This window comes from Lepidochelys kempii, chromosome 1, assembly GCF_965140265.1.
Source record: "Lepidochelys kempii isolate rLepKem1 chromosome 1, rLepKem1.hap2, whole genome shotgun sequence".
NCBI classification, from domain to species: Eukaryota; Metazoa; Chordata; order Testudines; family Cheloniidae; genus Lepidochelys; species Lepidochelys kempii.
This window is the reverse complement of record NC_133256.1, coordinates 148,047,739-148,064,244: the sequence shown is the minus strand read 5'-3', so window position 1 is coordinate 148,064,244 and position 16,506 is coordinate 148,047,739. Positions and strand designations below refer to the sequence as shown.

Sequence of the window (16,506 nt, the reverse complement as noted above, 5' to 3'; positions counted from 1 at the left end):
ATTTCTGCACCTGATGAACCATATTAACCAAATAGCTGAATGTTCAAGAGGCACAAGATTACATAGTATATTAAAATGAGTGATGAAATTAGCATTGTGAGTTTCCACTTACTAGTACATCTCAATGGCAGATCAAGGTTCTAGACCTAGCACAAATCTGTTTTGCAGGCTATGTTTCCAAAAGCCACTCATGATGTTTGTATGCCACAATTTGAGTGTTCAACTTTTTACCTTAAAAGGCTCTGGTATATAGAATGCAGCTCTCCGAAGATTATTTCCTACTGTGACAAAGCTGTGACCTTGTTTCAGTGGGTCCCATGCTTCCTGATGGATTTTGCTAACCTCAGAGGCTCACTGTCGCCCTCTACGTAGGCTTGCAGAACCTCACGGATGGCGAACGTGAGGTAAGGCAATAGGGTATCCCAATATTTCCCATCCTGGCTCACCACTTTCCTGATCATGGCCTTGAGGGTCCAATTGAACCTTTGCACAAGGCCATCTGTTTTCAGGTGGTATACAGAGGTCCATAGGGCTTGTATGTGGAACAACGAATAGAGATCTTTCATCAACTTGGACATGAAAGTTGTCCCTTGATCAATCAATATCTCCTTGGGTAGCCCAACCTGGGCAAAGATCTGTACTAGCTCCTTAGCTATTGTCTTGGAAGCCATGTTGCGCAGGAGGATGGCTTCCAGGTACTGGGTTGCACAGTCCAGTACAACAAGCACATGTTGGTTGCCTTGAGCTGTCTTCTCTAGGGGCCCTACCAGATCCATGGCTATGCATTCAAATGGTACCTCTATTATTTGAAAAGGTATCAAAGGGGCCCGCAAGTGTAGGCGAGGGCTATGTAGCTGTCACTCCAGACAAGAGGTGCACTGTCGCCGGACATCTTCATGTACTCTTGGCCAGAAGAACCACCGTAGGATTTGTGCCTGGGTTTTCTCTCCCCCAAGGTGTCCTCCAAAACGGTGATTGTGGGTAATTTAACTTGTAAGACTTTAGAGAAGATTAACTGGTTCTCAATAACAGTGAAGTCCAGAGATGCTTTAAGACCTTTCCTCAATATAGCTTTTTTTGTTGTTTTTGTGGCATCAGATGTTGTTTCTCTTGCTCCTGCATTTGCAACACACGGTACAGGAGATCTTTCTTCACTATAAAGTAAGGTCCTGGACCCCAGACCTTCCCATCCATGGGTATTCCATCTATCTCAGCCACTTCTTTCCTGGCATTATCATATCTGGGGTCCTCAGCCTGGTCCCGCCCAAAAGTCTCTCTCCCGGGACTAACCTGCCCCAGCTCCCAGGAGTCGGCTTCTGCTCCTTCCAACAGCTCGCTTCTGTCAAGGCTGGGGCCAGCCTACTGCTCACTTTCCATGGTGGTAGTTTCTCTGATGGCTGCTTGTGTCCATCTGCCTGCTAGGCAGCTTTCTGGCCCTGGGTCAGGATCCAGGTTCCCAAGGCCTTTGTGGCCTTCCTCTCTTTTTTTGTCTTCTGGGTCTTTTGGGGAGTTGAGAACAGATCCTGAGAAATCTCAGTGAACAGCGGGGGTTGACATTCCCCCAGCAATGAGTCGCTGTCCTCAGGGTCCCCACCTCCCTCCAGCCTCTCTGTGGGGAGTAAATTATTAAACCCTGGAAAGTCCCTCCCAATGACTACAGGATATGGGAGTTTAGGAACTACGCTCACTATCACCTTAATGGGGTTCCCCTGAATCTCTATCTCCACCAGGATGGTGGGGTAATGGCTCATGGCCCCATGCATGCACATCACTGCTGTGCGTTTGGCTTCTAGCAGCTGGCTACTTTTTACCAGCTTACCCGATATGAGGGTGATAGCACTTGCTGAGTCCACAAGCGTTATAGTCTCTCTTTATCCTCAGTTTATCCTCATCGGCCTGATGTAGTTATGTGGGGCTAATGCGACCCCTGCAAGGTGGGATAAGGGATCTCCCATTCCCCCAAGTTACCTTGCATAGGTCCTCAGTGCTGGGACACTGTGCTGCTGTGTGTCCCCACTCCCCACATGCATAACATCTATAATTGCTTCTAATCACTCCCCTATCACAGGGGATGGGGGGTTTAGTCCCAGTGTTCACCGCACTCAGGCCAATCCCTTCCTTTTGGGGTCCCCGCTGCTTTTCTGCCTGCCCCCCTTCTTCCACCTAGAACTACCCGGGGGGGTTTGGCTGCCCAACCTTCCAGGGTTGGGGTCGGGTGCTTGCTTCGAAAGGGGCCTTCCTTGCATAGTCAGGTCAGTTCCCTGGCTGTCATGCGTCTTTCTGTCAGCGTGATCATCTCATCGTAGGTGGGTGGATCGTTCTGGCCTACCCATTTGCGGAGTTCTGGTGGCAGTCCCCGCATGTAATGGTCCATGACCAGGGTCTCCAAAATCTCCTCCGGGCTGTTACTACTTCTGCACGAGGTGTATGAGGTGAAATAGCTGGGACCTCGGGGGCTTGTTCTCTTGGTATTTCCACTCATGGAACTTCTGGGCCCTTACCGCTGCTGTCACCCTTGATCGTGCTAGGATCTCTGCCTTCAGCTGGGTATAGTCAATGGCATCCATGGCAGGCAATCAAAGTTAGGCCTTCTGGGCCTCTCTGCACAAAAAAGGGGTGAAAATGGTGGCCCACTGCTCCTGGGGCCACGCCTAATGCTAAGCAGTCCTTTCAAATGAGAGGAGATATACCTCTACGTCATCTTCCAACATAGTCTTTGTCAGACAACCAGTGGCCCTCAGGGTTCACGTCCCCTTACGCCCCGGGCCTAGGTGGTGAGGATCCTCAGCTGGTCCACTACCTCTCGCAAGAGGGCACGATCTTGTGTTGCCTGGCCCGTTAATAACTGATTGGTTTCCTCCTGTAGCCACATAGACTCCTGTTGCACCATTGCCTGAACCCAGATGGCCTCCTGCTGGGCTGTTGGGGGCTTGTAACAGAGCTCTTACCACCTCCTCCATTGTGGTACAAAACAAAGAAACAAACAAAAACCCAAAACCCAGTGCACTTTTTTTTCTTTTAACCTCTTTCTTCCGCCACGCTGTGAATGATGATCCCACCCCTAACACCAGTTATGACAAAGCTCTGACCTTGTCTCAATGGGTCCCACACTTCCTGGTGGATTTCGCTAGCCTCAGAGGCTCGCTGTGACCCTCCACGTAGCCCTTCTCTCTCTAGAGGCAAGGGTCACAGCCTACTGAGCCATTTTCATCATAAGCCAGAAGGGAGGTGTGGGGAAGCAACCTGAAGCAAATACTCACCAACAACCACATACCACACAACAGAACCACTAATCCAGGAACTTATCCTTGCAACAAAGCCCGTTGCCAACTGTGCCCACATATCTATTCAGGGGACACCATCACAGGGCCTAATAACATCAGCCACACTATCAGAGGCTCGTTCACCTGCACATCCACCAATGTGATATATGCCATCATGTACCAGCAATGCCCCTCTGCCATGTACATTGGTCAAACTGGACAGTCTCTACGTAAAAGAATAAATGGACACAAATCAGATGTCAAGAATTATAACATTCATAAACCAGTCGGAGAACACTTCAATCTCTCTGGTCACACGATCACAGACATGAAGGTCGCTATCTTAAAACAAAAAAACTTCAAATCCAGACTCCAGCGAGAAACTGCTGAATTGGAATTCATTTGCAAATTGGATACTATTAATTTAGGCTTAAATAGAGACTTGGAGTGGCTAAGTCATTATGCAAGGTAGCCTGTTTCCTCTTGTTTTTTCCTACCCCCCCCCCAGATGTTCTGGTTTAACTTGGATTTTAACTTGAAGAGTGGTCAGTTTGGATGAGCTATTACCAGCAGGAGAGTGAGTTTGTGTGTGTATGGGGGTGGGGAGGATGTGAGAACCTGGATTTGTGCAGGAAATAGCCCAGCTTGATTGTCATGCACATTGTGTAAAGAGTTGTCACTTTGGATGGGCTATCACCAGCAGGAGAGTGAATTTGTGTGGGGGGGTGAAGGGTGAGAAAACCTGGATTTGTGCTGGAAATCACTTTAGATAAGCTATTACCAGCAGGACAGTGGGGTGGGAATAGGTATTGTTTCATATTCTCTGTGTATATATAAAGCCTGCTGCAGTTTCCACGATATGCATCTGAGGAAGTGAGCTGTAGCTCACGAAAGCTTATGCTCTAATAAATTGGTTAGTCTCTAAGGTGCCACAAGTCCTCCTTTTCTTTTTGCGAATACAGACTAACACGGCTGTTACTCTGAAACCTGTTATTTAAGGTTGTAACTGTTTCCATTTTAAATTCTGTTTTGACTGCTAGTCTAACTTTTTCAATACATTCTTTTTAGTCTTTTTGTCTCTAGCCTGAAAATTTTTGGGAAAGTTTGAGGCTATTCAGAAAGGGCCATTTCTGAACATAAGACTTAAATAAAGGTGTTTTAAATTTTTTGGAGAGCTTTCCAATACTTTTTATCTAAAACATTATCTCAAAAGTGGGTTGGCCTAGAAACTCTGAGAAACTTTCTTAAATATTCTAGTTTTTAGGAATAATTTTTAAAGGGTATATGGGTAATTCTGAGAGGTGTCATGTTTCTCTTGAGTTGGTAAATTTTTTGTTTTTGTTTTCCTTATCTTGGACAGCTTAAGGATCTTAAAATTGTCTACATATCTGGTAGTACTTTTAAGCTCCTCCAGGCAAATAGCTGATTAAGAGAATAGTTTTACTCATGTGTCAGGGCAAAATCTGAATGTAATAGGGTAGCACAGGTTAACAGAAGAGAGTGTTTTCCTACAGAAAACACTATTGCTGTGATGATTCAAGAGTTGGACTTAGAGTTTAGAAGAAAGAAAAGAAAAAACACAGCCAGATTGCCTTTCAGATCCCGAGTTGATTTTTCATGTCTGGCAATAGATGATCAACTATTTCTTGTGACTAAATAATCCAAAGAATGTAGGCTCTTCCCCCTGATTGCCAGTCTGTCTTGATATCTGCATATTGTAATTATTTGAGTATTTGCCTAATAGAATGGACAAACCATTTTCAGCATATGGGTATAAGGATGCAGGGACTAGGACCTAGGATTGCAGAGCCTGGGACCACTGACATTCTCATAGTACCATGCAGACCCACATCCAGGAAGTACTGTGGATAATAGGTGCCACGAGAAGTACCACCCAAGGGAGCTAGAGTGACAGGAACTTTGGCCCACTAGTTGTCCAACTGCCCTATTTAACCCCAGAGGGTTCCCCTGGAAGATGTCTGGACAACAATTTAGACTTCAGCCCTCCTGCAACTCCTGACCTCTGGCTTCCAATCATAGCCTGACTGACCATGATGCTTGTTTTCAGACTCTAGCCTGGTAATTCCTCTCCTCTCCAATTTCCAACCCCAGCCTGACTTTGACCCCAACTCTTGTTCATTCAACCTGGCTCTGGTAATTCTTCTGATCCCGGCTCACTGACTACTATCCCTGACATATGGACTCAAGCCCGGCTGTGACAGCTAGGCCAGAGCACTTATGTCCCGGTACGTTACAGTTTGCCCAGATCCACTTCCAACCCCTCTATAGAAGCCCTTAACAGGGATATGGAATGGGTGGAGTCTGCCATTACCCACAGGACTCCACAGGGAACCAGATCTGCAGGAGTGGGTCATGTAACTCCAAACTGAGAATCATCTACTATGGTCCTAAGTGGCGCAGCTCCTAGAGGAAAATCACTCCGTGAGCAGCTTGCAATGGTACCAGGAAGAGAATTCTGTGCTTGGGCTGTCCCATTACCCAAAGGTTTTGGAAACCATCAGAAGTTCAGGGGGTTCCTGAGTCAGAGCTGTTGCATTTTCCTGCTCTGCCCTTGAATGTACCAGGCGAAGGTGGGACTTAGTGATGAATTGGCTAGCTGGAGAAGCGCTGGATTGGGCCTCTGCCTGCTGGAGCAGGACAGTGGACTAGAATGCCTTCCTGCAAGCATTTCCTGCAATTTTCTACAATCCTCATTGTGGTCGCTCAGCGGAAGCCACACTATGAAGGCTTCAGCAAGGGGAACCAGGTGCCTCATGTCCAGTTCCATCGATTTGCAGCTAACATAGAGTGGAATTGAGGCAGCCCAACTGAATCACTTTCGGTGTAGACTTATTGAGGAAGTAAAAAATGAACCAACCCATGTTGAGACTCTGACCTTCTTGGATGCTTTCATTGATCAATCTCTTTGCATCGACAACTGGCTTCATGAGTGAAAGAAGAAAAGGAGGGGCACCCCACCACCACTTTATCCATGCCAAAACCCCCAGGTTCCAACTACACACTGGTGCAGGTTGATCTGGGCCACTGATGGTTGACCCTGGAAGAAAAGGAATGGTGATGGCATAACAACATATGCTTTTATTGTGAAGCACCAACACATGCCATTGCCTCTTGCCCATTTTGGATGTTGACCCAAAAGGAATTGGGAAACGAGTGAGCCCAGGCCATATGGGGCCAGCCTGGGCACCACCAAGGCACTACATTCTGACACTATCCCTAGCCCTCAAGAGAAACCTGATCCAGGATACCTGGGTCCTCCCCACACTTACGAGTACAAATACAGTTACATACCACAGATGGAGCCAAATGGATTTCCCCCTCAGTGGGCCCTGATTAATTCCAGGTCTACCAGTAACTTCATAGATGGTAAAGCTGCTTGAGTGCTACAATTCCCACTCAATTTAAAGCTTACATCAGTCCTTGTAAAGATGATAGATAAGGGGTCAGCAACCTATGGCACATGTGCCAAAGACGGCATGTAAGCCAATTTTTAATGGCACACTGCTGACCCCAGCAGACAGCAGCGTTCCATTAAAAATCCTGCCCGTTCCGGCCTGCTCCTCTCCACCCCCACTCCCCGCCCACCGCTCTCTCCTTGTAGGGCAGGCAAGCTTCTTCCTCCCCATGCCTCTTCCCCCAGTATGCTGGGTTCCTGCCCCTCCTTCTCTCCCTCCCTGCTGCTGATCAGCTGACAGCCCTTGCTATGGAGGGGGAGAGGGAAAAGCGGAGCCGCAGCGTGCTCTCTGCTCCCAGGACCTTGGCGAAGGGGGTGGAATCGGCATATCCCCTCCAGGCCCCTGCCGTGAGCTGCTCAGGGCAGGGGACTGGGAGCACCTCCACGATCCCAGCCCACACCCCCAGCCCTCTGCCCTCACCCCTGCAACCCCCGACAACCCCAGCCCTGACTCCGGCACCTCCCACGCATAACCAGCCCCCCGCCCTGACTCCTGCACCCTCCTCACACATCCCCACCCCCCCCCCACACACACCCCATGCCCTGACTCTTGCACCCCCCACATCCCCACCCCTACCCTGAGTACCAAACGGGAGCTCCTGCACACACACCCTCACACACGTTCCCACCTGCACCCCTCACACCAAATGGGAGCTGCCCAGGTAAGTGCTCCACACCCAAATCTCCTGCCCCAACCCTGAGCCCCCTCCCTCATTCCAGCTCCTGGCCAGACCCTGCACCCCAACCCCCAGCCTTCTCCTTCACCCCAGCCCTGTTCTCAGCACACTCCCACCCTCATCTCAGTGCAGAGAGAGGAAGAGAATGGCTAGGACTAGGGAGAAGGTAGGTACCTAATGAATGTGGATAGGGCTGGGACCCCAGACCGGCAGCGGGATGAGCAGGGCTGGCAGCTGGGACCCTGGCTGGCAGCTGGGACCCTGGCTGGCAGGAGCCGGCAGACGGAACCCCAGACCGGCAGCAGCCTGAGCGGCAGTGGGCTGAGCTGCTCAGCCCACTGCCGGTCTGGGGTTCAGGCCGCCGGCCCTGCTCAGCCCACTGCCAGTCTGGGGTTGTGCCTGCTGGCCCCCTGCCAGCCGGGGTACACAGTCTGGCCGAACAGTCACAGCTGAGCTAAAGTCCAAATGTCAGGGATGGTAGTCAGTGAGCAGGATTCAGAGGAATCACCAGAGCTGAGATCAGTATGCAAGAATCGGGGTCAAAGACTGGAGATCAGAGGTAGTATCAGGATGGGTGGCCTCTGCCTTCTGGGAGGTCCATCTTGATGCCCTCAGGGGAAAGGATGTAACCCAAGAGTTCTGTGGAGAACTGGTCATTTTTCCAATGTTTGCTTCAGCAATCTTTCAAGGATGGAATGACTGTAGTAACAATGCTGCTCAGGATTGTCTACGTGAACAGAACTCTGGGCCGGCAGTGGGCTGAGGGGGCTGACGGCGTAAGATAAGCATTTAAATTTAATTTTAAATGAAGCTTCTTAAACATTTTGAAAACCTTGTTTACATATGACAATAGTTTAGTTATAGAGAGAGACTTTCTAGAAAACGTTAAAATGTATTACTGGCATGCGAAACCTTCAATTAAAGTGAATAAATGAAGACTCGGCACACCACTTCGAAAAGGTTGCCGACCCCTGTGATAGATGGTTCCCTTCTGTCATTGTGGTCAGTAACACAGGAAACAGTAACCCCAGATTCTGTAATCCAGCACTTGGGAAGCGCTACAGTTCAACGTGATCCATTCTCCACACTTCCCTCTCCTTCTTGGCATTGCCTGTTTGAAGCAGCATGTCCCTTGCATCTCCTGGTGAGAGAAGAGAATCAACTTTCCCTCTGAATACTACCTCAGGGTCTGCCAGCATGCAGCCAACCCTCTGGTCCCGGACTCCTGCAGCCAGTCAGAACTGAAAGCACCTGTGCGGGAAATCTAGATTGTGGCAGCTAGCCAGAAGGCGTCACACCCAACCCTGAGTCCCCATCTCTCTGAAAAATATTGGGATTATGCAGATGTTTTTTAAAAGAAAAATGCAGCTATGCTACCTCTGCACTGGGATTATGACTGGCACGTAGACCTGCAATCCGGGGAGAAGGTCCCATGTGGAGGGATTTATGCATGGTCAACAACCTTCATGCATACATCCAGGGCAACCTGGCCATGGGCTTTATCTGGTGCTCCACCTTCCTAGGCTCTGATCCTTTTTGTTATGAAAAAGGATGGAATGCTATGCCTTTGTGTAGACTAGCGGGCCTTAAACCAGGTGATGGTCCGAAACCGGTATCCCCTGTCCTTAATCTTGGAGTTATTAGATCATGTGTGATCTGCCAGAATTTTCACCAAACTGGACCTCCGGCATGCTTACAACCTAGTGGTCCTCCAGGCTGGAGACAAATGGAAGGCTTACTTTCAAACCCACTCTGGGCAATTTGAATATTTAGTAATGTCATTCAGGTTGACCAGTGCTCCCACGACCTTTCGGTGGTTTGTGAACGACGTATTTAGAAACATCTGCGACCAGTATGTAGTCAATTATCTCAATGACATACTTGTGTTTTCAGACAATCCTAAGCTGCATTGTTACTACATTCATTCCATCCTTGAAGGATTGCTGAAGCAAACATTGGAAAAATGACCAGTTCTCCACAGAATTCTTGGGTTACATCCTTTCCCCTGAGGGCATCAAGATGGACCTCCCAGAAGGCAGAGGCCATCCATCCTGATACTACCTCTGATCTCCAGTCTTTGACCCCGATTCTTGCATATTGATCTCAGCTCTGGTGATTCCTCTGAATCCTGCTCACCACTACCATCCCTGACATTTGGACTTCAGCTCAGCTGTGACTGTTAGGCCAGACTGTGTACGCCCTGGCCCCTTACAACGGGGTATTTGCAAACTCTTCATTTTGACCATTTGTTGCTTGTGATGTGTGTTTAGTCATGTGGTATTGTATCTGCCATTCTGATTAGGTGACAAAAGTTTTTAAACAGGAACATCACGAATAGCAAATGGAGAATAACACATCTTCCTCATGTACTTATATTTATTTTTTGCCAGACATTGGGGCAAACAAATTTCTGTTTAAATATTTGCAAATAGTGAATAAAAAGATATGAACAAGATGAAACCAAAATGCTGTTCAGAACTCAAAAATATTCACAAAGATTGGTTTGGTGGGGTTTTTTGTTTGTCTTATAGAATTCAACCAGCTGTGACTTGGAGAAAAAAATCATTTATATTTTAAAACAAGTATATTTGATCTTTCAATCACTGATACTGTAAACAAGGAACTCAAATGCCATTTTTGCAGTCACTTTCTAAGAATATAACTGAACTTCAAAGCTCCAGTATAATCAAACAATAAAAATAGATTCTGCATAATATTTTGTCAAATATGAGTTTGTCAGAGAAATTGGACAATGTAAAACAAATGGTAATGAGTCAATGGAATAATATAGTGGGCAATGCTAATTAAAAGAAAAAGTATACAACAAATTAGTTCAAATGCTTAAGTCTTGGGGAAACAAGTGATTGAAGGGTGGAGAAAAATCAGAAAGGTGGAATCAAGATAAACCAAAGGTAAAGTTGGCCATGTTGGGCCAGATGCCCTTTGCCTTCTCATCAAAAATGTATGGAGAATTAATGTATAATGTCTGCTCTCGTGCTTTTCAAATTCCAAGGAGGAGAATCAGATACCACCTGGTAGTGCTATTGCACCCGTGATATGAATAAATGAATATGTGAACTGAACTTTTTCTGCACCTTAGAGCTCTTAGCTAAGCTAGGTGAGATTTGACAGTAAAACCTCATTGCTCTGGATATCTCTTGGCCTTCTGCCAAAGCTTATGTTTAAGTATTTTTGGGATTAATGATAAATTTCTTATACAACAGTCTTTTTACATCTTGATTTACTTAACTGAGTGCAGGAGGTAAATTTTAATGCCAAATAACAAAGGAACTACTTGAAAAAGCTACCACATTACTTACATTTTTACAGATTGTTATTGACTTGAATGTTGGGTTAGATCAACCTTTTTTTTTCCTGCTGGTGTATCACAGCGATGCACAGAAAATCAGATCCGCTTTGTCTTCCTGCAAAAGCATCTATGCTTGCTGGTAGTGTCCAAGTAAAGAGATGGAATGTGATAACTAGACTTATCCTATTCTATGACTGCTCAGAGCTCAAGTATGAAACTGCAGAAAAACCTGAGACTCTCTGGATTAAGTTTAGAAGTGTGAGCAACAAGGGTGATGTCGTGGGGGGAGTCTACTGTAGATCACCGGACCAGGGGGATGAGGTGGACAAGGCTTTCTTCCGGCAACTCGCAGAAGTTACTAGATCGCACACCCAGGTTCTCATGGGAGACTTCAATCACCCTGATATCTGCTGGGAGAGCAATACAGAGGTGCACAGACAATCCAGGAAGCTTTTGGAAAATGTAGGGGACAATTTCCTGGTGCAAGTGCTGAAGGAACCAACTAGGGGCAGAGCTCTTCTTGACCTGCTGCTCACAAACCGGGAAGAATTAGTAGGGGAAGCAAAAGTGGATGAGAACCTGGGAGGCAGTGACCACGAGATGGTTGAGTTCAGGATCCTGACACAAGGAAGAAAGAAAAGCAGCAGAATACAGACCCTGGACTTCAGAAAAGCAGACTTTGACGCCCTCAGGGAACTGATGGGAAAGATTCCCTGGGAGAATAACATGAGGGGGAAAGGAGTCCAGGAGAGCTGGCTGTATTTTAAAGAATCCTTATTAAGGTTACAGGGACAAACCATCCTGATGTGTAGAAAGAATAGTAATTATGGCAGGCAAACAGCTTGGCTTAACAGTGAAATCCTTGCTGATCTTAAATACAAAAAATAAGCTTACAAGAAGTGGAAGATTGGACAAATGACCAGGGATGAGTATAAAAATATTGCTCGGGCTTGCAGGAGTGAAATCAGGAAGGCCAAATCACACCTGGAGTTGCAGCTAGCAAGAGATGTTAAGAGTAACAAGAAGGGTTTCTTCAGGTATGTTAGAAACAAGAAGAAAGTGTGGGCCCCTTAGTGAATGAGGGAGGCAACCTAGTGACAGAGGATGTGGAAAAAGCTAATGTACTCAATGCTTTTTTTGCCTCTGTCTTCACGAACAAGGTCAGCTCCCGGACTGCTGCACTGGGCAGCACAGCATGGGGAGGAGGTGACCAGGCCTCTGTGGAGAAAGAAGTGGTTCGGGACTATTTAGAAAAGCTGCACGTTCACAAGTCCATGGGGCCGGGTGCGTTGCATCTGAGAGTGCTAAAGGAGTTGGCGGATGTGATTGCAGAGCCATTGGCCATTATCTTTGAAAACTCATGGCGATCGGGGGAAGTACCAGACGACTGGAAAAAGGCTAATGTAGTGCCCATCTTTAAAAAAGGGAAGAAGGAGGATCCTGGGAACTACAGGCCAGTCAGCCTCACTTCAGTCCCTGGAAAAATCATGGAGCAGGTCCTCAAGGAATCAATTCTGAAGCACTTAGAGGAGAGGAAAGTGATCAGGAACAGTCAGCATGGATTCACCAAGGGCAAGTCATGCCTGACTAATCTAATTGCCTTCTATGACGAGATAACTGGCTCTGTGGATGAGGGGAAAGCCGTGGATGTGTTGTTCCTTGACTTTAGCAAAGCTTTTGACACGGTCTCCCACAGTATTCTTGCCAGCAAGTTAAAGAAGTATGGGCTGGATGAATGCACTATAAGGTGGGTAGAAAGCTGGCTAGATTGTCGGGCTCAACGGGTAGTGATCAATGGCTCTATGTCTAGTTGGCAGCCGGTATCAAGTGGAGTGCTCCAAGGGTCAGTCCTGGGGCCGGTTTTGTTCAACATCTTCATAAATGATCTGGAGGATGGTGTGGATTGCACTCTCAGCAAATTCGCGGATGATACTAAACTAGGAGGAGTGGTAGATACGCTGGAGGGCAGGGATAGGATACAGAGGGACCTAGACATATTGGAGGATTGGGCCAAAAGAAATCTGATGAGGTTCAATAAGGACAAGTGCAGAGTCCTGCACTTAGGACGGAAGAATCCAATGCACCGCTACAGACTAGGGACCGAATGGCTCGGCAGCAGTTCTGCAGAAAAGGACCTAGGGGTTACAGTGGATGAGAAGCTGGATATGAGTCAACAGTGTGCTCTTGTTGCCAAGAAGGCCAATGGCATTTTGGGATGTATAAGTAGGGGCATTGCCAGCAGATCGAGGGACGTGATCGTTCCCCTATATTCGACACTGGTGAGGCCTCATCTGGAGTACTGTGTCCAGTTTTGGGCCCCACACTACAAGAAGGATGTGAAGAAATTGGAAGGAGCCCAGCGGAGGGCAACAAAAATGATTAGGGGACTGGAACGCATGAGTTATGAGGAGAGGCTGAGGGAACTGGGGATGTTTAGTCTACGGAAGAGAAGAATGAGGGGGGATTTGATAGCTGCTTTCAACTACCTGAGAGGTGGTTCCACAGAGGATGGTTCTAGACTATTCTCAGTGGTAGAAGAGGACAGGACAAGGAGTAATGGTCTCAAGTTGCAGTGCGGGAGGTTTAGGTTGGATATTAGGAAAAACTTTTTCACTAGGGAGGGTGGTGAAACACTGGAATGCGTTACCTAGGGAGGTGGTGGAATCTCCTTCCTTAGACTTTTTAAGGTCAGGCTTGACAAAGCCATGGCTGGGATGATTTAATTGGGGATCAGTCCTGCTTTGAGCAGGGGGTTGGAGTAGATGACCTCCTGAGGTCCCTTCCAACCCCGATATTCTATGATTCTATCACATCTAACATCCATAAACTTTGTTTTCATGAAATATCTTTCTTGGACCTCAAAAAGCTTGGGCTATCTAGAACAGTATTTCTGAGGAGTCAGGGAATTCAGACATTGTGCATTCACCTTTTGCATTTACCTAATCAGCAGAAAAACCTGTGATTTTTTTCCACAGAACTAAAGAGGATTAAAATGTTGTATGTTTTATAACTATTAAACTACTAAGATTGTCCATGTTCACTGCAACATTAACATGTTCCAAAAGAAAATGTAGCTTACTTGATTTTCTGTTCCTTGTCCTACTTAATGAAGGTCACTCAGTTAGACTGTACAGTGCTTGCAGTTACACTGAAGAAGAATTACCGAAGAGAAATTTGTGTGAATGAAAAGACAATTACCATTTGAAACCTTGTCTCTTTCTCATTGGTATGCAAGTTTGATAGAAAAGTTTGGAGCTGAATATAATGCTCTAATTAGTCTCTAGAGGACTCACATGAACAATCGACTGCTCATTAGTCTGTCAACTTCCTTTGAAATTGATTGTTTTTTTTAATTGCAAACTAACTAGTATGGAAACAGAAATTATCTATGTTAATATATTTTCCAGATATTGCAACTGCCTATCCAGATAAGAAGTCAATCTTAATGTATGTGGCATCACTTTTCCAAGTTCTACCCCAGCAAGTCACCATTGAAGCCATCCAGGAAGTGGAAACATTGCCACGGCAATCAAAAGTCACTAGAGAAGAACACCTACAATTAAGTCATCAACAACGCTTCTCTGAACAGGTGAGTGTCACACTTCAGGGCAACTGCACTTGTTTTTCCAGTTAGTGGTCCACCAAGACACCCACGCTCAGGCACCCAGCTGTTGCTTCTCTTAGGTGAAGAACTGCATTTCTCTCCCTTCTGACCACAGTATTACCAGGTTGTACTGTTTGTGCCTTCACTGTATGTTTCCCAGCAAAGACAGTCTGACTAAACACACCTGCTTGCTTTCTATTCAGAGACTGATAACAGCATGATTGCTACACATATAAGTTACTACACAGTTTTCTAAGTTTTCTATTTTTAAGGTAAAAAGCATTACAGAGAAAATTATATTAAAAACAATAAAAGAACCTATATACATGCTAATAAAGCTTACCAGAGATCACCCCAACTCTAACATGGGATCTGGCAGTATAAGTCCTTCAACTCCTCACCACAGGAGAGTTCTTGTGAACTTAGAAGTTCATCACAGCTTTAGCTCAGAACAAGCACCCCCATGACAAGTTTAGTCTACCCTTTCATCTGGAGATTCCAGAAGCAATTTGTTAATGTCCAAACAGTCTCTCTCTCCAGGGTGTATTTTCAAAAGGCTGAGTTTGGAGGGGAAGAATTTGAATTCGAATTCCCTTCACCTCCAAGTATTTCCTGAGGAAATACATTTGACTCACATTGTTCCAAAAAGGCCTTTGTATTTCCTTGTATCTTCCAGAGATTGCATTTATCTTGTCTTCCTGCTAAAGAAGTTCCATACAATCTCACGATAATGCACACACATTTCAGTTTGTAATACCAGAACTGCAAAAATGCTACCCTTAATTCAGTAAGTTTTGTCCAGGATCTTACAGGATATTGTCTGTCACAGTGAGTTCTTTCACATTTCTGCTCACAACATGACAGTTTTAAGAAACATGACACTTTCAAGAGGGCCAAAGAGAGAAAGGAAAAAAGTCTGCAGGCATATCTGTAACTACAGTGAACAAATTTATCAAATATAAATGTCTGCATAGACTTTATTTTGTATTGTTTTGCATGCAGTTTATTGGGCTGTTTTAAAGTAAAAATTCAGTGGATTTTTGCTTTGTATTTCTACTTTATAACATCAGATATATTCTCTTCAAAAGCATGTCATTAATCGGGGATTGGCAACGTTTGGCACGCAGCCTGTTAGGGAAATCTGCTGGTGGGCTGGGACGGTTTGTTTACTGCAGCGTCCATGGGTTCAGCCAATTGCAGCTCCCACTGGCTGCGGTTCACCATTCCAGGCCAATGGGGGCTGCGGGAAGCAGCGCGGGCTGAGGCATGTGCTGGCTGCCACTTCCCGCAGCCCCCATTGGCCTAGAACGGTGAACTGCAGCCAGTGGGAGCTGCGATCAGCCGAATCTGCGGATGCTGCAGGTAAACAAACCATCCTGGCCTGCCAGTGGCTTTCCCTGACGGGCCGCTTGCCAAAGGTTGCCTAGCCCTCCCATAAATATTTTGGTTTTTGAGAAGGAACAGAATAAAAGGTAAGGGTGTTGCAAATGTTATTAAATAACGAGTATGGTTGCTTCTCTTTTTTAAAAAAAAGTGCTGTGCCATTCTAACACATCAATAATCTAGACAATGGTCCGTTGAAATAAAAATGCTGTTTATATGAAATAACATAGACATAAGACATGGAATAACTGTTGTCTATTCTGTTAATTAAATGTGTTTTTATTGGTTGATGTTTAATTTAAACTCGCTAGTATTTGAGCTCATCTGTGCTTATCTACAGTTTGCCATTTTAGATCACAAAAGTCACACAGGCACTTTCTCTTGTGCTTGCTACCTCAGTTATGCTTCTGAGTCTGCCTTCAGCCAATGTCTGCTGAAGTGGTTGGAGAATCTTAGACCTAATTTACTCACTCTATTGAGTTAATTCTGTGTCTTGCTTATGGGAGACTCAGTCCCGTTCATGGTAGTTGACCTGATGGATGCTGGCTTCATTTATTCAAGACTTACTAGCAGGTTACTTGTTTTCAGTTTTAGCTGGATTATCTTTCACTTAGTACTGGCATTATGTCTGGCAGCTCAAGCACAAGTCTTTCTGCCTTTCGTGATGGGATGTCAGACTAAATGAAAACACCTCCCTACTTTCTGCCTAATTTTGACTGCTGCATGCTAGCGCTATCTCTAAGATTAAATTCAATTGCTGGTGCCCTCTCTCTTGTTTCCCTTCTTTTGTTCTT

General features: G+C 45.9%; 1 protein-coding gene across 12 annotated transcripts in view; it reads left to right on the top strand.

Moving 5' to 3' along the window:
* The window catches only part of DMD (dystrophin), a 1,926,267-nt gene that overhangs the window by 547,259 nt on the left and 1,362,502 nt on the right, over nt 1-16,506 (top strand). For all 12 annotated transcript variants that reach the window (XM_073357918.1, XM_073357881.1, XM_073357898.1 and 9 more), the window contains exon 8: nt 14,133-14,314. In XM_073357918.1, coding sequence (XP_073214019.1) covers nt 14,133-14,314 — 182 coding nt within the window. The remainder of the gene's footprint in view (nt 1-14,132; nt 14,315-16,506) is intronic.